The 23,976-nt window shown below is 37.1% G+C and overlaps 2 protein-coding genes across 2 annotated transcripts in view; both read left to right on the top strand.

Moving 5' to 3' along the window:
- The first annotated feature begins 1,826 nt into the window (after positions 1-1,826).
- Positions 1,827-12,358, top strand: LOC133994327 (probable DNA-directed RNA polymerase subunit delta). The gene is made up of 5 exons (XM_062433572.1): positions 1,827-1,926; positions 2,765-2,886; positions 7,772-7,823; positions 8,497-8,573; positions 10,199-12,358. The coding sequence occupies exons 2-5, from the start codon at positions 2,772-2,774 to the stop codon at positions 10,639-10,641; spliced, it is 687 nt and encodes a 228-aa protein (XP_062289556.1). The 5' UTR covers positions 1,827-1,926; positions 2,765-2,771; the 3' UTR covers positions 10,642-12,358.
- A 9,603-nt stretch (positions 12,359-21,961) lies between these two features.
- vps37d (VPS37D subunit of ESCRT-I) overlaps positions 21,962-23,976 on the top strand; it is a 42,087-nt gene continuing 40,072 nt past the window's right edge. The window contains exon 1 of the mRNA XM_062433721.1: positions 21,962-22,213. Coding sequence (XP_062289705.1) covers positions 22,088-22,213 — 126 coding nt within the window. The 5' untranslated portion in view covers positions 21,962-22,087. The remainder of the gene's footprint in view (positions 22,214-23,976) is intronic.

Below are 23,976 nucleotides of genomic sequence, written 5' to 3'. Positions count from 1 at the left end.
ACACTTTTTGATCTGCGGACACACATGTGCACCCTGTTCCTCTCCCATTCAATCCCACATCTCCAGTCTGCCAATGCTCTGCAGTCGTTAACTACCATGGCAACGACTGTGTGTTGGCTGAGCCAGGTTCATTTGTGGTCTTAGTGTGCCACCCAGTGGAGAAAACTTGTCATGATACCTGATAAGGAAGTTTTCTGATTCTTGTTCAAGTTTATTGACTGTATTATTAGGATTTTAGATATCTGTGCAGTCTGTCAACTATTTCACTGACATTGCTGTCAAAGTCTAGATCAAACACGAATTACATGAGCATGAACTACAAACATATCTACAGGTTTCACTGGAAATAAGTTCCTCTCCTGTTTGACTCATCAAAGTGGCAGTTCATTTCAGTTGCTCAGTCTAAATGTCTACACAGACAGAGAGAGAGATGGTGTGTGTAACGTGTATCTACTTATTGCAGTGTCCAATAAATGCCCGGGTCTGAATGCGTCTAAATGCGCCTGACGGAAACCTTTCCGCTTCGCCGCGGCCCGACCTGCGCAAGGGGGCGAGGTCCCGCCCAACGCTGCTCGCAGCTTTAATTTACATTGATTTTTTTTTTCCCAGAGGAATAGAAAGTATCAAGTTCTTCATTCAAATTAAACTTCCCTCTTTTTTTCGACAGTTGCCAGCCAGTTACTGTCAGCATGATTTACATATTTATTATTATGAGACATTTACTGCAGAGCTTCTCAAAGGTTTTCACATTGGGAACCCTAAAATGACACAAATTAGACCCCTATCTGACGATATAATTTTCTTTTCGATGTTTTAATACAGAGAGAGTATGAAACCCATGACCAACATAGTCATATATTAAGTCATTGTGTTACTTATGGATCGAAACATAGTGAAAATAAATGATTCCCTTTTTTGTTTGGGAGCCTTTGAGGGGTCAAGTTAAAGTATTACAGTAAACCACTGAGATTTTTTCTACAAAAACTAAACAATTGCACAAAAAATCACTTTTTTTAAATCTCTCTATGACAGAGTATGGTGTGTTTGCTGTATTTTTTCACCTGCCTGTTTACTTATGCAGGTGGGTACACGCTCAGGTGTTCCCATGTTGTTTTAGTCCGGGCTGCAGCACAGCTCCCATTCTCTCTCTCTCTCTCTCTCTCTCTGACTGGGACACCCTCTACTTTCTTGGTTTGGTTCATGCTGTTAAAGTTCATCCCTATGTTTCATTTTGCACCCTACAACACCCACACACACACACACACACACACACACACACACACACACACACACACACATCCTGCACTCATGCATCATCACACACAACTGACACCTGCTGATTCCCACAGTCTTTGTTATGACTATTTGTAGTCTAATTTGGTTAAATTGTGTTTATAAACTCATCTTCTGTTAAAACTAAAGGATGTTGTGTTGTTATAACCAGAGAGATAGATCATAAGAGTGGTTCAAAACAAATACAAAACAATGTAATGTGCTGACATAAGAGGAACTGAAACTAAACAAGGATAACCAGAATTGAAATATAGAGTTGTAGCTTTGACAAAATCTGTCACAAAACATTAACTATATTCCTTTATTGCACAACATCTTCACCTTCCTCAAAAAACATCACAAAATCTCACACAGATGTAAACATTTGGTATGCCTCTTTGACTCTCTTTGACTCTTAGACACACATAGACGCACCCGCCCTCTTTCTGAGGTCACTGTAGCATGGCAGAGGTTGGGGATAGTACAGTCTCAGCCTCCCTGCTTCTTTATTATACTATACTAAAATTCGAAACTGTCATGCAAATACAGAACATGGTGATTCTTGTCACTTCTCGCCCTCCGCTCTCATCATCCGTTATACTGAGTCACCCTGTTTGAGCACAGCAGTGAAGCCGTCAGCTGTTCTCTGAAAAGGTGAGGTCTAATTTTGTAGTATTTTGGAAGAAGTCGATTTTTAAAAGCGCTTAAAAGAATCCTAAACAAGCAGATCTATGGATTGGATTGGATGATTTATTATAAATATCATTATATTTGTTGTTTTTTAATAGAAATTAATAGAAATAAAGACTGAAACAACAACTACAAATATGGATTACATGAATTCCAGCCACTTTTTTTTATCACTTTAAATGTGTAAAAGAAGCACAATATCCAGTCAGACTTCCTTTTGAATCAGCAGTAGTTTTCTCATCCCTCTGTCTTTCTGTTGGAAGTCAACAGGAAGCTGTTGCATTGAGAGGATATGGGCTCTGCAGATAAACTGTGAAAAAAGAGTGTTTATATCATTCTGTTCACAGAGATATGGGAGTGTCAACACTTCTTTCTCGCTGGCATGAACAATTAGTTCGACAGCTGCCTTCCCCTTTCAAGTTTGTGTCAAGTTAACAGGCCCAGATACATTAGCTGAGTGACAACAAAGCAGCTGAATTATCTGTAAAAGTCTCAGCTCATGTCTCCTTTTTCGGGGGCTTATTAAAATTGCATCAGAAACTAGATTTCTTTACAAGAAAAAAAGTCCCTGTGTATTGTCAGGAGGATTGTTTGATTCGCAGAATGCTAGTCTGTATACCAAAATAACCTTAAGACTTAGTCAACTCTCAAAAAGAGGAAGTGGTGAATGGTCTTCTTTCCGATCCACAGCGCTTGTATACTAAAAAGCAGTGGCTCAGATGTTTTATTGTTGTGTGGTGGAAGTTTTAATACCTTTAATGTGATTTTTCTTTTCTATTTAATCGCCTGTGGTGTCGAGCAGAGTGCCCATGATGACTTTTTTCCGTCAATACCTCTGGTTATGGGTGATACTTGGGATCATTTTTGTGAGTGTGATGATCAGCCTCATCTTCGTCCTCATCAACAAGTGGATAAACGAACAAGGTAGGTTGAAACTCAAAACATCTGTCGGTGGCATCATTTACGTGTCAAAATTAAATATTTGATTCTTTTCTCTGCAATCACACATGCTGCTTTTTGTCAATAGAAACAAACATGTAATGAATGTCTTACACATTGCTTCACTGAGTGCGGACTTGCTTTGACACTTGTACAAACTGTGATTAACACCTCGCCGAGTGGAACTGTGCACAGTGTTAAATTAAATATGTTACCATTTGATGTGCTGAACGAGAGTCACCTTATAGCTACTTTCCATCGGCAGTGCCTTCAGTAGGTCAATATAGTATCATATAACAGCACAATAACTACAAAGCAAAGAAAACACACAGGACACATACAAAATATAAAGCTACATACAATAGCACATCACATACAATGTAGAGTCTGTGGTTACAGACAATGCAGTGGCAGTGGTTACCGAGCCAGGAAGCTATTAGCAGACATTTTAAATTGGTTTTAAATGTGCTGATGGAGCTACAGCTCCTTATAACATAAATATGATATTAAAAAAGAAGTCTTCAGGATCTTAGTTTGTAGATTAGTCCTAAAAACCTGGCTACAGTCCTGCACCTCAGTACAGTTTTTGATATGCATTCATAGTTTTCCATAACTGTATCCAGGAGAAAAAGTGCTTCAACGAGGTATTTAACATAGTCTTTGGCAACTTTTTGATCCAACTTAGAACTGATTAGATCAGATATGACAGATGTTATCTAAATAAAACCAGAACAAGTCAGAAAGTGTTGCGTGTATTTGATTCAAGAGTTCTTTCACATGCACATCACAGGATGTACAGTGAAGTGTTAGTGACATCAACAAAAGACAACAAAACCTAACTATTGTTCAATAGAAATAGTATATAACAACAAGACATGCAATATTAAGACACTCATTTTATATACTGCTTATCCTCTAGAGGGGCGCTGGAGCCAATCCCAGCTGACTTTGGGTGTGAAGGTGTAATATTAAGATAGGAAACAGAATAGGCGCTAAAAACTAACCTTTTACATAAACAGACGTGTTAAGGTTAATTTTATTTTATTTACTGACCTCAAAAATGCTATAAAAACTGAAAACTAGGCAGAGATTAATCCTGAAAATATGCTTATTAATTGAGCACTTGTGCATGTGTCATGAAATTAGACTTCCTGTAAAACAACTAAAGAAAGTTGTTGGGGGGGCATTTCTTCTTATTCAGATCACGGGTGTGACTATAAAAGATGTTGTGTAGATTGTAAAAAACCCTTTGAGGTAACTTTGTGCTCTTGAATTATATAAATATATTTGACCCTGTTATTTTGGATCATCCAAAGATGTTTTTCATCTTTTGGTAAAAAAAGAAAACAATGAAAACCCATGTGGCATTAGATTGAAGTCGCAAGTTTTCAGAAGTAAAGTGAAATTTTTTATTTCAAGTTGCGCTTTCCTCTGACGCAACTGTCACATATTGCAGGCGTGCACAGACCTTTTATCAGTCATTTGAAGATGTGACTTGACAAAAAGAAAAGTGCAACTTCAGTTTAACTTAACTTGCTTGTCCTGATGTGACCTGCAAAACTGGCTGTTCTCATGCTTTTGTGGTCAGCACATGCCATTTCATTATATGCTGATATAAACACTACTACTGCATTTTATTTGCTGTTTCCTGTTTTCAAATAGTGTGTTAGTTATTTTGTATCAGCATTACTATGAGCACAGCTATACTGTTTCACTGGGAGATACCACTGTCCAGCAGCATACAGGTGGGCTGCCACCATTGATTTAGTATCATATGTTGATTCTTACTGGAATGCCCCTTTGTCTAGTCGTAGTGTCGCTTCTCTGCGGCCGAGACAGGACACAATGCTCACTCCTTTTCCATTGCCACACACTAATCCCCAGTGGCTTATAACAATTCTTATACGGGTGTATGCTGTTGCTGTTTAATACACAACACATCACTGTTGTTTTAAGGATATGCTCTGCCATTTTCTATACTTTTCTTATTGTCATCAAATCTTGTTCTGCTCTATTTGCTCTGTCAACCAACAATGAACTGCTCCCACTTATGAGTATATAGTGTGTTTCCAAAACCTGATATATCTTATTCCTCTGTGCTGTAGACCTCAGTTAGTGATTAACAGCTATTAAAATATGTCAATGAGCCACACCGCTGCACTGGGTGTCATGTTCTTTCACCATGAAGAGTTTTTAGCAGGTTGTTTTTAACATGCAAGTTTCTTTATTTACCATATTGTCAAAAAATCTCATGTGATCTTATTCACAAGTATTTTGTGTGCATCCACAGCCTGATATAGGCTATCTTACTCCTCTGTGCCCATATACCTCCATTATTGTGAAAAACCTATTAAAGACACATCACTGAGCCACATTGCTGCACTGGGTGACTTTTTCCTTCACCACAAAGAGTTTGGGACTAATAAATTGAGTCAGCTGTCGGCAAGCTACAATACAGAGTTTGACCATCAACTCTTGCTATGCTGCAGGGTATAATGTGAAAATTTCATTTATTTATTTATTTAATTTAAGAAAAGGTGTTTGGGCATGGTAGTTTAGACATGGCTCCAAAGACTAATAGCAGCGATCCCATTTTCAGTCTCTGGAGAGTAGTTCAGTGTAAAGCAGACGACACTGAGCATGTGCAGGAACGCAGGCGTGTTTACAGAGCTTCCCTAGCTTTTTGACCCACATATCACAATCTATAGGCTATAGATGTATAAGCTACCTCTCAATGAACTATTCATTGGTCTAGGTCCTGCTGACTTTGCACACTGATTTCTGCACTTTTGCACTTTGCACACAGCTGCCAACTCTTCTTCTTTCTTCTGTGTTTTTATCTTGTTAATTATGTGTACAAGTATGTTGTGGTGATAGCTGTCAAATGAATTGCCCTCCAAGGGATTAATAAAGTTGTCTTGAATTTTGATTCTTGAATCTTGTTATAACAAAAACTTCAGTACAAAGTTGTGGTGGCGTCTGCTTTACACTCTAGTATAGAAAGAGTTGGCTTGCTTACAGCTGACTGCATTTCATTTCTTTACCCAGCATAATGTTAGGTAATTAGTTATCAGTAAACAGCATCTGCAAGTGATAAGTGTCGCCCATCAGTGAGACATAAGTGGCATGAAATTTGTTATACTGAAACCAGAAGTGACATACTTAGTGTCAACGGTAGCATTTTCGAGGAAAGAATCACCATGAACTAGTTGGGACTGATACGAGTCAGTGGAAAAAGAGTGAAATAAAGTTTATAAGGGTAATAGGGAAGTTGAAGAGCAGCAACATACCACAAATTATAGAAGCTGACCACAAATAATCTAACCCCTTAGATATTGTGCAGCCTGAATACACAAATACACAACTTGTGAAAAGTTTTAAGAAGAAATTGTCATTACATTTAACTCATGGTGTCTATTTTTTACATTTAGTTTTCTCTCAAATATATAAATAATTGTTTTTATACATTATCTGCTGATTGGTGGACTCATCTATTCATTTAGTGTGTTTCTTGTTGTCTTTTTTGTATTTTGCTAAATTATATTGTATTTATTAGTTTGCTATTTTCATTGTTTGTTGTTTTCTTAAGTTGACAACAATATAAAAGTATGTGATGTAACCTCTCCAGTAACATCTGTTTATTTACTATTATCTGGTATGCTGATCTTTTTTTTTTTTTATTACTTAAAAAAAAAAAAGTTTTCATGCAAGCCATTTTTAATTTTTTATCAAATCATGATATAGACATAATAAGGCAAGGCCAGGCAAGGCAGTTTTATTTATATAGCGCATTTCATACACAGTGGCAACTCAATGTGCTTTACATAAAACAAACATTTAACAGAAGGAGAAAAAAAAATAATAATAATAAAACAAATAAATGACAGCATTTTAAGTAAGTTGAGTTAGTATCTGTCAGTAGAGCATTAGTACCCTTCACGATTCACCAGTAGATCGGTACACCACTCAGAATCGGCATATGCCACCATCAGTCACTTTTTGATCTCGACATCTGCCTTACTTGGCCTTCATGCTGCATGCGTGCTTCATTTCATGTTAAAGGCAAACTTACAGTGAAAGGAAGTGAGCAGTAGGTATAGTTTCATTTTCTAAATCTAACTACCTGTTTTTTAGTGCCAAGAAAAACCAATAAACTGTATATATTTACCACATAAAAAAGCCAACACAGGAAAGGAAACTAGACAGACTGCCATTGTCATTGTGAAAGTATTAAAGAGCTCATTGCAAAGCAGAAGAAAAACTATTATAATTGTTTGAATGGCTATTAATAGGGGTACCCTCTGGATTTGATTAGCTTAGATGAAACTTTAATGATCCCAGCAAGGAAACTGAGCTGCAGCAGAAAGCAGAACGTTGGGCTTAGTGTTGGTTTAGGTTATAGATAAACAACAAGCAGATAAAGAGAACACAACTAATAAACAAAGGTAATAGCACACGTGGATATAAACCGGATAGTTTATATCAAAACATGATGAATACTGTATGTATTGTATGTATTTGATCAAGTTCATTATGCTCAATTTACAGCTTATTAACTTCATTGAATATATATAATTGAAGCCATTGTCCAAATGTGCTAATTTTTAGGTTTTGTCATGATGTAATTACAGCTGGAAATATATAAAGTACCTTATTATATGGTCTTTCCTGGTCTATATCTATTTATGTCTTAATTTACAAAAACATAATCCAGGCCTGCTCCTGCTGAACTGTTAACGAACTCACCAATGTGACGGTCCTTTATTGTGTTTAAAATGGCCAAGAGCTGTGTAATGTCATTAACATGGTTAACAAGGTTTATTTTTCATTTCTTAAATTTAACTGCATGTTTTCTCTTGTTTTTCCACAGGCAAACTCAGAATCTTACAACTTGACAGAGCAGCAACTGGCTTCAACATCCAGTAATATATTTTTCACATGTAATAGATAGATAGATAGATAGATAGATAGATAGATAGATAGATAGATAGATAGATAGATAGATAGATAGATAGATAGATAGATAGATAGATAGATAGATAGATAGATAGATAGATAGATAGATAGATAGATGGTTAGGAGATGGTTAGCTTAGCTTAGCAATAGTATCAAGACAGGAATCAGGGGGAAACAGCAAGTACAAAAAAGACAAAAATCACCTACCAGCACCTTGAAAAGTAAATATATCCTAGTGTAAAAGTTTCAAGTTGAGGTTAAATGTGGCTACATAGGTTTAACCCAAATAAAACCCCAAACATCAAATATGTTCATAAAGAGCTTTATAGGTGCTGGTTGCCAGATTTCTTTTACCATTGGAGAGACCAAGGCTGTTTCAACCTGTTTCCAGTCAGCTATACTATAGTAGGATCTACCACATCCATATTTTAAGAATCTGCTTACAAATAGTCCCAAATATAATGCGTTCATGTATTTAATGAAAGCTTAATTCCCAAAATGAGAAACTCTTCTCTTCTCTTCTCTTCTCTTCTCTTCTCTTCTCTTCTCTTCTCTTCTCTTCTCTTCTCTTCTCTTCTCTTCTCTTCTCTTCTCTTCTCTTCTCTTCTCTTCTCTTCTCTTCTCTTCTCACCTTCTCAGGAGCAACAAATATGAGCAGAGAAACCCTGATGGGGACACGCCAGCTCTACCTCCTCGGACACAGTTTCTCAAAGCAGGCAAGACTATATTGGATCATATGATATGGTCATATGATATGACAATACTCGCATACCCCCCTCCAAACCACACACCCTCCATTCCCTTTCACCACATTATCACAAAAACTCATCTTATATCTCCCATTTTGACAATAACACAAAATCTAGGGGGCAAAAAAAGGATTATATTTATGGTGTCACATCAGTTTCACTTGACAAACCAAACAAGTGACCACTGATGACAGTAAAATTACACAATATAAATGGCAGTGAAAACTTACCCTCTGTATTTTTACATATAATGGCAGAGGGGTGAATTTTCTGTTGTTGTTGCAAGAACTCAAGGACCGGGCTCGGATCCAAGAGAGAACCGCATATTCCAGTCCAATCTAAGGTTTCTGAACCAAAGTTATTCATTGTCAAATCACACTGTGACGAAAGTGTAGATGATATCTGACTCAAAAACTGCGAGCGACAAAGATAAAGACTCACATGCTCATTTTGAACCGCATTGGAGGTTAAAGTTTCTATGCCAGTAAAATAAATCAGCACAAAGAGGAACAAAGCCCAAAGTGCTTTCACAAATCAGACCAAATACAATGACGCTTATGTAAAGGAAATGTAACACAAGCTGTGGAGGGATACACATAGAGGATTTAAAAAGAAGGAGTAACCTGTTTTTCCTGCAATTTCTTGTAATTTTGTTACAGTCAGCAACGTGTGCAGAGCCAAACCAAAATTAAATTGATCTCTTTAGAAGTATTGTATGTGCATCCAAAGGTTAGGTATCATATTCCTCTATTTCATAGAGCTCCTTTGTTGTCCAAAAACTATTTAAAACGCCAATAAGCACCACTGTTGCACTGGGCGACACGTTCCTTCTCCACAAAGGTTAGGGTCACATTAGTTTGTTTGGAGATAATTTCAAAGAATAATAACAGCAATCATGTTTTCAGTAGTAGTAGTTCTGTGTAAGGAAGAATTTTCATTTACAGAGCTTCACTAGTTGTACTACATATCACAAACCGTTGACTTGAATAACCCCAGTACAAAGTCAAGAGGTACTGTGCATATGTTCAGTGGTGTCTTCGTTACACAGAACTACTCTCAGGAGACTGAAAATGTGATTGCTGTCTTTGGCGATATGATCGTAATCTTTGTGGCAAAGGTAAAAGACTGCAACAGTGAGGCTCACTTATATAGTTTTAGTTATTTTTGGACAACAACAGAAGTCAATGGCACAGAGGAATAAGATATATCAGGCTCTGGATACACATGCAATACTTGTAAGTGGATCAAGTCATTGTTGGTTTGGCTCTACACATGAGATTTGTTGACGATAAGAATAAAATAGAAAATTGCCAGCCATATCCTTTAGGTTTTAAAAATGTTATGTCTGCAGAGACACTAGAAAAAATGTGCAAGGTCTGGCTGGATCACAGGACTATAGTCTAATCCAGGAGAGAGTACTAACATGAATTATTTTTTCACAAACCTAGCTATTGTATCGGGAATTGCCACATCCTATAATATCCCCCTACCACTTCTACTAATGATAATCACCATATATATCAGCAAGTATTTATATATCAGAAAACCACACTTTTAGTAACACTTAAATATCATAATGCTTATTTTTATAGAGGCCCAGAGCTATGAGAACCTGGCAGAGGAGACCACGGAAGACGAGCACGACTACGAGGAGGCCGCGAACGACGTGCACAAGTACGAGCAGAACGCAGATGACGATCACGACTACGAGGAGGCCACGAACAACGTGCACAACTACGAGCAGAACGCAGTTGGCGATCACGACTACGAGCAGAACGCAGATGACGATCACGACTACGAGGAAAACGTGGATGGGGAGCACGACTACGAGCAGGACATGAACGGCATGCTCAGCAATGCGCAAAGCCTTGATGGGCTGTCTGACTATGTGAAGGTGGAGGATGAAGTGATGATTCTCCTTCCTCCTCCTCCATACCAGGATCCCAATCCAGCAGACAGCATCTCCATGGCCAGCTATGATGACATTGGAGGTGAAGATGATGATGATGGAGAGGACTACGACGATGTGGCGTAAGACCACCAGTGAAGAGAAGGGAAATTAATCTAAAAGACACTTTTGACTTTCCTATTTGGATCCTGCTGAGCAGAGATATCAGAGGGAATTTACATTACCACAGATCTTCTTTTTTTTTAATAAAACCATTTGTTACTGTCATTATTGTGAAAAAGAAACTAACATACTAAATTACCGTATGGGATTTTGGGAGAAAAGCACAGACAACAGTACTAAAGACATTGAAAGTATAAATAGTATTTAGGAAAAGAGATGTTATTCTACTCATATCTACTGTATATACTGTACATATACATTTTAATAATTTTTTATGCATAAACATTATTTTAACCAACATTTTTTACATCCAACAAACTGTTTATTTACACTTATTCAAGCAGCTGTATTTCACAGTCAACTGCAATAGCAGGTATTCCATATATCAATGACAAACCGTACAAAATCAACAACATAGTTAACATTTGGTCTATCACAAAATAAGAATTTAAAACATAATCTTTCATTTAATTGAAAGGGAGTTTGTCAATCCAATATGACATGAACGCTGCGTAAACACTCGTATCTGCTTATAAACACATTATAATGTTTTAGAAACCATTTTATTTATTTATCATTTCAGGTTTGTGCATCTGGGAAACAGAGTAGAGGTTTCTGGCACAACTTCACCTTCTTCCAAGGTACAAGAACAAGGGCAAACAGTCTTAAAATGTCAGAACTACAGCAGCACTTGTAGCATAGAACAACTTTATTATTAGACCAATGCATTTTATCATGAAAACACATTACAAGCAGTATTTAAATAGGGTGATTTAAAGACAGAAATTTTTCAAAAAGTACAAAAAATTTATTTGCATCCAGACACTTGTCAACTAATAGTGTATCTACCAAAATGGGTTGGGTATATGGTCATGTAACTTCAGGCCAATCATTATCCCACAGGCAGGGAAGCAAGGGGAGTATCCAATAAACTACATGGGTGACACCATATTTGGACCATGAACCAGAAAATATGGAAAACAGGCAGAGTATGGAAAGTACAAAGAAATAAACTATTGTTGAATTTGATATTTTCATCCAGGAGAAAAAAACCTTCCAACACCTTTTTGCAGACGATACAGTGTAAAATCTCAGTTTTCAAAATTAAATACTACATTTTTTGTCACAATGGTATTTGGATGAGTATTTAGGTTTGCTTTTTCTCCTGTTACAGACTGCCCTGTCGCCTGCTTTGACTTTGCTCTTTAAGTGATTGAGTTGTATTCATCGTCATCTTTAGATTTACTCCCAGTCGTTGCTTTTTTTAGATCAGTGGGTGAAGCTTTTGTGCATCATGAGTCAGAGCAACATGGCATGACAAAGTAGTACTGTTTTTAAAGAGAAGTGGGAAGTGTTGTGATTTAATGGGTTATGACTGAGCTGTGCACCCAATTCATGTCATTCAGTTTATTTATAAGGGTACGATCAACATTTTCAAGGGGGACATGTCATGCTTTTTGGTGATTGTCTTTGATTAGTCAAACTCTTATTCACAAAGTATCTACTTCCCACTTGTGACGATGTCCGATTACTCACACATGCCCACAAACGGCTCTCAGTTCTGCAGTTTTGTAGCTGGGCATTTTTCTTAGCATGTGTTTTCCATGTTGTCCACTCACATATTTCAGATCTGATTTAGGCTAAAACATGTACGTATGTATCTGAGAAGTTTCCATTTCAAGTAAAGAACAATAAAAAATAGCTGAAATCCTACTTCTGCTTATTGCTTACGTAGCTTCTGGAGAGGAAGCTTTCCAATCTAACCAATCATAGTGGAGTGGGCTTATACAGAATGTAAATATGAACATGTAATTATCTCCCTGAAGAGAAAAGACTGTTATATAATTTAGGTTAGACTAAATGTAAAGTCCATTTCATGTTTCATTGTTCATTATATTGTGATTTTAAAGACTATACTTTATATGTATTGCTATTATTGTTGTTGTTGTTGTGCTTCTCTCTCTCTCTCTCTCTCTCTCTCTCTCTCTCTCTTTCTCTCTCTCTCTCTCTCTCTCTCTCTCTCTCTCTCTCTCTCTCTCTCTCTCTCTCTCTCTCTCTCTCTCCCCTCCCTCTTTCTCTCTCAACCAGACTGCTCCAGGCATTTTGCCGCCCACCTACAGCCCGGTTCTGCTCGTCGAGGTTTCTTCCCGTTAAATGGGAGTTTTTCTTTGCCACTGTCGCCAAGTGCTTTCTCATGGGGGAATGTTTGGGTCTGTCTAAATTAAAGAGTAGACCTGCTCTATGGGAAAAGTGCCCTGAGATAACTTCTGTTGAGATTTGGCGTTATATATAAATACAACTGACTTGATTTAACTTGATATGACCTTTATAAACCATGCAAAGATAGTCCTGGAAATGTGCACGATGCGCCCCCTTTAACCAGCTGGCTAATTTTCAACTGGTGTCCTCTAACGAGATTTTCTGAAACCCAAAAAAACACACAACCACAAAAGTACAGTACAAATCATGCAAAACAGTCGATGGTCGATAGTCCTTCTATGTCTAGTGAACTGAGAATCAACCTAACAATTTTCACTTTTGAAATTCTCCAAAAAGTTAGCATTAATATATATATTTTTAAATATTCTGACATTTCTGGAACAGTACATAAAATATGCCTGCACTTAAAAAACAAAATTTTTAATAGCCATTATTTTAACAGTATACAATTTATAATGAATGTTCCCTCATTGGCTGTAATTTGGCCCATATTGTAGTGTGTTTTTCTAGCTTTTTCTTCCCTTTTATGTGATAAAATGTCTCAATTTATTTGTATTTGTATGTACTTGATGTTCTTATCTCAGGGTATTGCACAGATCATAAAAGGAAACCACAAGCCTGCAGTGTTGTAATGAAGAATCTCAGAGTACAAGATTGATAAATGATTTGTGTTATGTGAAATTGGTCTTTGTAATCATTTTAAATCTCCTCAACAATGACTACCATACCCACAAATTGCAAATACTATGTCCTCTCGAGTTAAGTGCCCGAGAGCCTCTTGAAATGATGATGATTCACATAATCATGGAGTAGAGGTGGTGCATGTGTGCAATAGTAACCTTCTTAAAAACATATTATTCGGTTGGAAAGGCAACACTATCCGTGGACGCCTGGATAGTCCACGACTCACATCTTCAATCCACAAAAAAGAACACACATCTTGTCCGCAGAAACCAAAGTTCATGCCTCTTTTACCACATTTTTGGCAGCCACGGTCAGTAAAAGTGATGATGTGGGTCTGCTGCTGCCAAGCGTACAGTCAGAAACCAAACCTGAGTTCATTTCCTGAAAGTCAGAAGTGCTGTCGAAGGCAGTCACAGTCAAATGTGTGTGTGGGGACTTTTAATAACATAAAACCAGTAGTGGAAGAAATACTCACATACTCTTCAAGGCCAATTTTGACACATTTTTTACATAAACACTTTTTTTTTAAAGCATGAAACATTTTCCTAAAGTCAGTAAAGGAATACACAAACTGATAAATATTTCTACTTTTTACATATTTGTGCTGCTGATACACATCTTCTTCTTTCTATTTTCAATTAATAACATTAATTGAAGCCACAATGGTTGTTATGTTCTCCTCTTTTAGGCAAAGTCGGACCATAATACTGTGTTTGTGAATGTTTTTCTCCAAGAATACACTCTGTCTGCTCTCTGAAAGCTCAATTAAGGATTAATCACCCGTTTACTAATGACTGGTGAGGTATTTATGAATAAAACATTGTAAGTAAAGGAAAAAGTACCAATATAACACAGGTAATAACACTCCATTACAAGGAAAAGCCCTGAAGTATCAAAATGATCTAAACCAACTTTAGAGACTTAAATCTTTTAAATCAAGAGCATTCTAAGTCAAACAAGTTTTATAAATATTTATATAATTAAAGTATGTGAGGAGGAGTAAAAGTGAAGGCCCTGGAGTCTATCTCAGCATGCACTGGGTGAGAGGCAGCGTATAACCAAGTGTGACAAGCTGCCAGTGTATCACAGTAATAATAGACTGTGTAAACACACACACAGAGAGAGAGAGAGAGAGAGAGAGAGAGAGAGAGAGAGAGAGAGAGAGAGAGAGAGAGAGAGAGAGAGAGAGAGAGAGAGAGAGAGAGAGAGAGAGAGAGAGAGACCAGCTTCACACATAAAAGGAGAGTTCTTATCATAAATGTGTTGCTTCTTCTTCTTTTTTTAACACTGGTTGACTTGAGCGCCCCCTGGTGGCTGCAGGATGCTGATCAGCCTCTCACTCAGTTTTAACACCCCCCTTTTTTGCTTTAGACCAACTATGATGAGAGAAATATTACACTGCAAACAGCAAAAATCTATAAAAATATAATTAGTAATTCCTCACACGGACCACATAATAGTATCTTGTCATTAATCAGTCACTGCTTCACTTCTACCACAAAGGGGTTTAATGGATTTAAGTGGGTTTGGGATAACGTTGAATGTAGGGAGGGTCAGGGTTTAGTAAACTAATAAAAAGGGGCTTTAGAAAGAGATGATGCAGACCACAAAATGCACAAAATGTGAATGACAGTCTATGAGAAACTGGACACAAAACAGCTCAAATACAGCTGCTTATAAAATGTATATTTATTTAAACAAAAATGGTGATAAAATGGGACCACACTCAAGATTATTTTTCTCTCATAATTGTTTCCTTCATCTCTTACAATTAGCCTTTAGCCACTAAGGAACTGCTTGGTGGAAAAATCTACTAATTAAAAAGATTATAATAAATAATTTAGGAAATGCACATATTTAAATGAGGTTTTGCAGTCTCATGTTTGATGATGATTTTATAGTACTGATAAATACGGCAGAGACAACTGTTACAAAGTAGGAAGTAAACAGGTCTTTTTTATGCTTAGAGCTTTTTTATGTTGTGATAAACATCTGCTTTGTTGTGATATCTCTAATGTTTGAAAAGATCTGCGGTTATTGTGGCAGATTTTATACAGAATAATAAACGTTTGAGGGCCATAAAAACAAAAAAATCGAATTCCTCAGTTAACCTTTATTGTTATACAGCAACAAACAAAACTGTGAAGATCTCTACTTTAATTTAGCGACAGAAAATGGGAGACAATATGCAAAGAAACAAGAGAAAGTACACAAAATATATAGTTTTTCAATGTTGTTTCATACTTGTATGGTCAAAACTGGATTATAGGCACATTTATTGGCAACTGGCCCTGGACTCCAGACCTCCAGTGGCCCCCAAATGTTTGTTAACCCTCCTGTTGTCTTCCTCTCCAGCATGCAATTTTTGTCTTCCCGGGTCAAAATTGTCCTGGTCTGGTTTGACTATTTTTAAAGCATAAAGGTATAAATTATCACCCAATTCTGGTTATTTTTAGCCAGCTTCATTCCCACTTATTACCAAAGGTTTTACACATATTTTTGGAAATGATGGTCAATAGGCCTCATTTAAATGAAGTTATACCTTATTTTTCAGTTATCACCTGTTGTCCTGGGGTCAATTTTGACCCAGGAGGACAACAGCAGGATTCATTTTGAATTTTATATTTTAATTTTATTGTTTTTATTGTGTTAATTTTATTTTGCTTAAATAATGCATAGTGTATTATGTGAAGCACCTCATAACTTCAGTTTGGAAAGTTGTTATAGAAATACAGTTTATTATTCATTTAATCAACTGTATCTCTGTGTGGAAATAAGCACCATTAAAGCACAACATGAACTGACATGATAGGAACTGTACCGGATGATCAGATACAGAAAACAGCATTAAACTGAATTAAAGGTCTTGTTGGTGTGGGTGTTTTATTTCAGGCACTGGTGAGATAATTAAATATAATCCAGGAAGGCTGGTATTATAAACTCTGCAAGGCAAAATTGTGTTCTCAGCTTATTTGACAACATAGTGGTAAAAAAAACAAAAAAAAAACAGTTATTGCAGGTTTAATATAATATTGTGCTTATAGTGCATTTTCCTAAATTAGTTTGAGTTTAATCATGTTTCCATTCAGGCTGCAACCGATGATTGTTTTCATCAGTTTTATCAATTAATCTGCCAATTATTTTCTTGATTAAAGATCTCTTCCCTTGTTTTAAGACTTTGTAATAATAAAATGTGTCTAACATTTTTTTTTTCCACAAAAAAATGTTCAATTACTTTAAAATGACACCTGCTCCTCAAAAGTCTGTTCTCTGCGTTTGTGCGCTGGAGGATTCAGGTTTCCACATCACACTTGTATATTTAAGTTGCATATGGACCGTGATTGTTCAAGGTAAGCGTTGTATGATGAAAGAGTCAATGGTTAAACTGGTGGATTGTCAGGCTCCTCCGTGTGTATCAAGGTTGTGTCCGATGGTTCACCTTCAGAGGCTGTAACTGTAGGAAAGGGTTGTTTAACATTACCTCTTAACAGAAGAGCATCCAGCATCTCATGTCTTTGACGTTTCTTATAGAGCAGATTTCACTCACTATCCGATGGTGTTTAACATTAGACTCCTTGTGGGAGAAAATTATAGACACTGCATTTGGTTTTAGTCTTTGCAGCAGCACCCATTAGCTCTTTTAACAGCTGTGGTCAAACGCATCCGGGCTGAAGTGATGAGAACACAGCTGCAGGTCTTTAGGAAGTTATATTCATCCATTTCTTTCTCTGTGAAGACTTACATCACCTCTCGAAATGCAACCATTTTATATCATCAACGCAGAGTTCATTGCGCATGTAGTGTTAGATCGTCCTCTATATGTCAAAATATGTATTAATTGTTGAAGATGTTTAAATTATGAAAATATTTAATGTATTTCTAACCACATATTTTATTTGGAGAGGGCAATTATATCGTATTAAGGCATACAGGTCTTAAGAGTCAGGGTTCCTTTAAAACTCTGATTCAAGTTGAGCTCAGAGAAATTTTCCACTTCCAGCAGGTGGATGTGAAAACAGATTTCTAGTGAAGCTCAAACATCCAGCTGTAGGAACAATAGGAAAAGCAGCCAAACACATTGCACAAACACACACACGGCCGTCAGGCAGAGAAAAGCATGCCCTTCGGCACACAGACAAAGATTGCAGGCAGTGCTTTTTCATTAGTAACTGCACATTTCTGTAATTATACGTGATTTATGTGAGAGTGACAACTGCAGTTTATACTCAACACAACAATATCAAAACATTTTCATAAAAATATGTATTTCACAATTGGAATTACGGGCATGGCGGCGCCCCGCTGCTATTACTGGACCACAAGCCCCTGACCCAAACCATAATCACTACTTGCTTAACCCTAACTTTACCCTTAACCTTAACCACTTACCCAAAAATCAGCTCTTTCCCATTTGCAACTATTGTCACATTTTGAAAGATTGAATAATTTAAGCATTTAGGGAATATCAATATAGATACTTGAGTTTAATTTATTGAACATGAAGACCTCAGTTTGACCAGCTGTCCCCAATTAACAAGTTTGAAGTTTCAAATGTGTCCCAAAAGTAGGATAAGTCAGATTCACTAACACACACACAGGTTAACTTTTGGGGACATTTCATAGACCTTCATTCATTTCCAGGAGACTTACCCTAACCTTAATCTACACCTAACCTTGACCACAAACCCAAAAATTAGCTTTTCCCCACTTGGAGACCCGTCTTTTAGTAGTCCCCACTTAACTGGTCTGTAATCTGAAATTTGTCCCTGAAAGTAGCCTATGATAGACTTCACACATACACTGGTGCAATTTATACACCGTTTTTTACGGTCCACTTCTCGGGGACATTACATAGACTTACATTTATTTCACAAACCCTAACCTTATGTACCCCTAACCTTGACAACAAACCCGAAAATCATCTTTTTCCCCACTTGGAGACCAAGCTTGTCTCCCCTATTGGACAAGTAGTCCCCAATTAGCTGGTCTTTAATCTGACTAATTTAAGGTATACTGTTCCCCCCCATCCCAGCCCTCACCACAAACACACACACATTTTTGGTCTCAGCAATTCTGAAATGAATCCGGCTGATACAAAGCAGCAGTTATCCAATTACAGCGAGGGTGTAACCTCTCTTTATTGTTCATTTGGGCAATAGACTGTTGTTTTAAGACACACTTGAGAAACTGTGAACTCATCCTTTTAATCATTGTGTAAACAGAAAAAAAGCTCACTAATGAACATGTGATATTACAGCTGCAGGGTAAGGGTGTAAAGATACACGCATGCACACCTCCAAACAAAACGTGCAAGTGGAGCCATGGCAACGGCCAGGAAAAAAAAGTCAGTGAAGATCCTGACCAGCTATTTTTCCACAAAAACTAAACCACAACTCTAAAAGAGCAATGAGTATCACTGCTGTGATTTCACATTTCAGCAGCCAGCAACATGTCCGCAGCTGGATTAGAGGCAAGGCTATCATCAAATGCTTCGGACAGACTATAAACTGTCTGAAATGTGCTGCTGCTCATCTTTTGGGCAGTTTTGAAAGAGAAGCAAAAATCCTGCTTTAATGTACAAAAATAGTGACTTAATATTCTTTTGGTTCTCTTTTATAGGATGTGAAAATTGTAAGACTTAAAAATGTGGCACTTTAAAGTGAACAGAGGTCTATTTCTATTTTTTTTTTTAAAAATAGGTTGTTTCTCATTTAAATGTCTGGTTGAGTGAGAAATAAAAATGTCAAATGATATTTTAGATGCTTTTTGTAATTTTATATGAATGGAAGTGATTGTGATATCGTCTCATATCGATCGCTGGCTCCTGAATCGCATCAAATTGAAATCGTACCGTGGCAGACTTTATGATATTGGCAAATATCAGAGGTGGCAAAAGTACTCACATTCTGTACTTGTCACGGATCAGACAGACGACCACAATTGCGTCACACAAGAATGTTTATTGAATTTTCAGGGAAAGGGAAGTTGGAAGTGAGTGAGGGTTCCAGTGGTGAAGGGTTACAGGAGTTCCAGTGGTCCGTCCAACGTGCTGTGTGTGTCCCCCCCAGTGGCAATGATGCATCCAAGGGAACCGGTAGTGGGTGGTCCAGAAGTCCTGGTGGAGGGGGAACACAAACACAACAGCACGATGAAAGAAGGCAGAAGTACAGTTCAAGGAGAATCCAAAATCGTAGTGCAAAGGCAGAAGGCTGGTCAGAATTACCGGGGTAGAAGAGTAGTCAGGAGTCGAGAAGGCAGAAGGCAGGTCTAGTTTTCCGGGGCAGAAGAGTCGTCAGGATACAGGCAGGTCCGGGGTCACAAAGCAGGAATCAGATATAAGTGCGAGCAAACAGGTTCAGAGTGTGGGCTTTGCAGACGATCTGACAAAGTAGAGCTGTAAGAAGAGGCTTTAAATACTGGGAGAGGTTAGTGGGTAATGCAGCGCAGCTGGCAGAGTAATCAGAGCAGAGGAGGGAAGAGACAGGTGGGACTAGTTAGGGTGAGTAGAGAAAGCGGTGAGCAGAGTGGCAGATAATGGGAACCAATTAAGGAAGTAACAGGTGGAGTGAGAGGGCTCATGACAGTACTTAAGTAGAAGTACACATACTTGTGTGAAAAAGACTCTGGTAAAAGTAAAAGTACTGATTCAACTCTTTTACTCAAGTAAAAGTAAGAAAGTACTGGCTCTGAAATGTACTTAAGTACAAAAGTAAAAAGGGAAAATGAATTTTTACCGTCAATGATATAATACCTCTTTTGATAACTCAGCAAAACGAAAAAAGTTCTTGGCGCCCAAAATAGGATAGATTCCCTCTTTTTTAACAAAAGAAAATTACTGGACACAGACTAGTTTTGCTGCAAGGCAAATTTCAGACAGAATATATATAAATATATAATATATATGATATAAATATATACAATATAAATATTTGGGCTGTCATCGTTAACGCGTTAATCACGATGCAATTAAGGGCTGAGCGTAACGTGTTCATTTTTTAAAGCCACGTTAATCTCTCCACACTGACTCACTGTCACAGATTGCTGTTCTAATCGACCTCTGTAAACTATTCACAGTGCACAGCATGTGTTCACATGGTGGAGTCTTCCTGCTGCTGTCATATTCATGGACTGTCTGCACACATTGTTGGGACTTTGCCAGTAGCAGATTATGATATGAGCAGCCTCCAGGGCAACACAGAGCACATACACCAAAAGAAAAAAAAAGATCACTTTTCTATCGCTTATTTGCAGGTCATGTCTTATTTCTCTGATGTCACTGAGGTTGAAACAAGTAATGAGCCGGTTTTGACAATGTAACGAGTACAAAGTACAGACATATGTGTTCAGATGTAGGGAGTAAAAGTAAAAAGTCATCAGAAAAATAACTACTCACATTAGCGAGGGAAGCTGATTTTATCTGCAATTCAGTTTAGTTTGAGTTAGTTTTGCATTGTTCATTGTAGTTTTTATTTAGTTTTCGATTATAATTTGTTTTACAAAACCCTCTTTTTTATTTTTATTTCAGTTAACAAAATTTTTTTTTCACTGCTAGTTTTAGTTTTAGTCTTAGTTTTAGTTAACTACAATAACCCTGGTACAGTAACAAAGTATTTTGTACTTCGTTTATGTACTTAAGTAGATTTTTCCCAGTTCCACCTCTGGCAAATATCGAATCGTTGTGCGTAGAATCGATATAATATAATATAATATCGTGAACAAACGAACTACTGCAGGGTGTTTTACTTTGAAGGTCTCAACAGGATGAGACGTTTTTGTGGTCTCCCTATACTGGTACTAGCTCCTTATTTCAAGAAGTCAAACTGAACCGAATATAGTAAAAATGGAGGGAGAAAATGAAAATAAAAATCTAAAACTAAGCTGATTTTATCTGTAATTCAGTTTAGATTTAGTTAGTTTTGCATTGTTCATTGTAGTTTTTATTTAGTTTTTACAAAACCTCTTTTTTAGTTTAATTAAACTAAATTATTTGTTCACTGCTAGTTTTAGTTTTACTTAGTTTTGCATTGTTCATTGTAATTTTTATTTAGTTTTATTTATTTATTTTTACAAAATTCTCTTTTTTAAAATTTCAGTTAACTAAATATTTTTTTCACTGCCAGTTTTAGTTTTAGTTGACTATAATAACAATATAATAACTCTAATAATTAAATACATTTTCCCCACCTCTGGCAATTATCGAATCGTTGTCCATTTAATGATATAAGATAATATAATATTGTATCGTGAACAATTGCACTACTGCAGGGTGTTTTACTTTGAAGGTCTCGACAGGATGCGTGCGCAGCTGTGTGTTTACAGTGGATACATTGACGCTGCTGCACGCGGGGCTGAACGCAGCATTCCAGTGTGACTCCTCGAGCGAGATGTGAGCGCTGTGCGGGACTCTGCGTTTCCCCCTCTTCTCCTCCTCTCTCTATCTATCTATCTATCTATCTCTCCCTCTCTCACAGCTCCAGTCTTTTTTTGAAGGGAATTATTTAAAAAAATGTCCAACTTGAAGGAGTCCAACACTTGTCCTCCTGACGGCTACAGAGCTTTGAGCACCACTGAGCTGAGGGAGCTTTTACAAAACGACGACAAAATGGACCAAATCATTCGTCTCAATGAGAAGGTAGGTAGTGGTACCCCTTCTTCTTCTGCTCCCCTTCAAGCAAAGTGCTGTAAGGAATTTGCACTGCATGTTAAATCTCTACTTGTATCCTTTTGTCGTTTCCTATCCCTGCTTTTACCTCTTCTGTCGCTTAAAAATTTGCATTTTTTTGGGGTGTTTTCCTATTAAAATCACGTTTTTTATGTGCAAATCCGTTCGTACATGGCTCATCGATTGTCTGCGTGGCGAGTGGTCGGATTTCCAATTATTTTTTCCTCATGAACCCCCCCACCCCCCCCCTCAAGCCTCTCTTTAGATGTTTTGTGGTACATTATTAGTTGCTGAAGAGGGAGATACACTGTTAATGTATCATTGTTGTGTGTGTGTACATGGGGTTATAATGTATCAGAAATGTTCTTATTGTGCAAGGAGGCATCAATCCGTGTGGTGTTGTTGCCCCAGTCATACGCGCCGTTATGTTGGTTCAAATCTTCTGCAAGACCCCCTTTAAAAATCTGGCAATTAAGCGTTTCTGCATTAGTTTGTGTGTCTGTGCATCACTTAAAAGATAATTTGAGATTATATCACATTGTTTACCTCACGTTTTGCAATTCGGCGCTGCTTTAATATATGTAGGGACATTTATTTGAATACAATTTTAACTTTTATAAGTAGTGGTGCTGCTTTGTGTTCCCTCCAAAAGATACAGGGGAAAGTATCAGCGAGCAGAGAGGAAAAGTGCACTTTTATTGGCAGTGTTTTGTCTCCAGATTTATTTTATTTATGCCGAATTAAGGAGTGGGTTGTGACCTTTTAGGAAACATCTTTAATTGTGTTGTTTTATATGTAAGAGGCAGCGTTTTAACATGCTTTATTTAAATTGACCACATTTCAAATGGGATTTCGCATGCATTTCTAAACATGTCAGAGAGGCACGTTCAGGGGCTGCAAAATGACCTTCCTGGACTTCAAGTTGTGCATCTCTCTCTCTCTGACGCACACACACATACATACATATATATACAGGGTTGTATGGAAATGTAATAGGTTTAAGATCACTAGTTACCCTATTTATAAAATGTATGAAGTAATGTAACTATTTAAATTACTTAATCAAAGTAATTTATTACTAATCCCACCAAGATATCAGTTGCTGTTTTTCATGGATACTGACATGATTTATAAAGGAGATAATTTCTTATAAAGCAAGACTTATCTCTCATTTGAAAATGTATTTATTAGTTCATGTAGATTTTGGAATATAAAATGAAGATATCATGTGAAGAAAGTCAAGAATCAGCATGGGCTTGACTCGTACTGTTACACCATTTAAGCCCACATCATGATTTATTTACAAAATATGAAAAAAATATTGATTTCAAAGAATTAAAAAGAGCAATATGTATTCAGTAACATGTTAAATATTTAAAAAATGAGGAAAAAACCCTCCTGAGCAAAATCTTAAAGGTCTGACTTCAGATGTAACCTCCTTTGAACTGTAATTTAATTACACATTTTTTCTCAGTAACTGTAACGGATTAAACTTACATTTACTGTGTAATTAAACTACGTTAATGCCGTTACATGTAACTAGTAACTCTCCAACACTGCTTACAGTATATACGTAAGGTTTATGAGGGGAGAGGTCCCCAAACATTGTCAAGGGCCTCCATGTGGATTAGGTTTACCTTGTGGGGGGTACTCAAATAGAAAAGACTCACACTCAGGACTCTGTGGACTAAAGAGTTGGATGCATTTCTCAGTCAAACGTTACCAGGGTGGTC

Source organism: Scomber scombrus, chromosome 14, assembly GCF_963691925.1.
Source record: "Scomber scombrus chromosome 14, fScoSco1.1, whole genome shotgun sequence".
Taxonomy (NCBI): domain Eukaryota; kingdom Metazoa; phylum Chordata; class Actinopteri; order Scombriformes; family Scombridae; genus Scomber; species Scomber scombrus.
This window is presented reverse-complemented; position numbering and strand designations above follow the sequence as displayed.

What these genes read in the sequence shown, in the direction of transcription:
- LOC133994327 (XM_062433572.1), top strand. Translation starts at nt 2,772, where the DNA reads ATGATGACTTTTTTCCGTCAATACCTCTGGTTATGGGTGATACTTGGG. An exon ending in GCAACTGGCTTCAACATCCA is followed by an intron (nt 7,824 to 8,496) that starts GTAATATATTTT and finishes TCACCTTCTCAG; the next exon opens with GAGCAACAAATATGAGCAGA. An exon ending in GACACAGTTTCTCAAAGCAG is followed by an intron (nt 8,574 to 10,198) that starts GCAAGACTATAT and finishes TTATTTTTATAG; the next exon opens with AGGCCCAGAGCTATGAGAAC.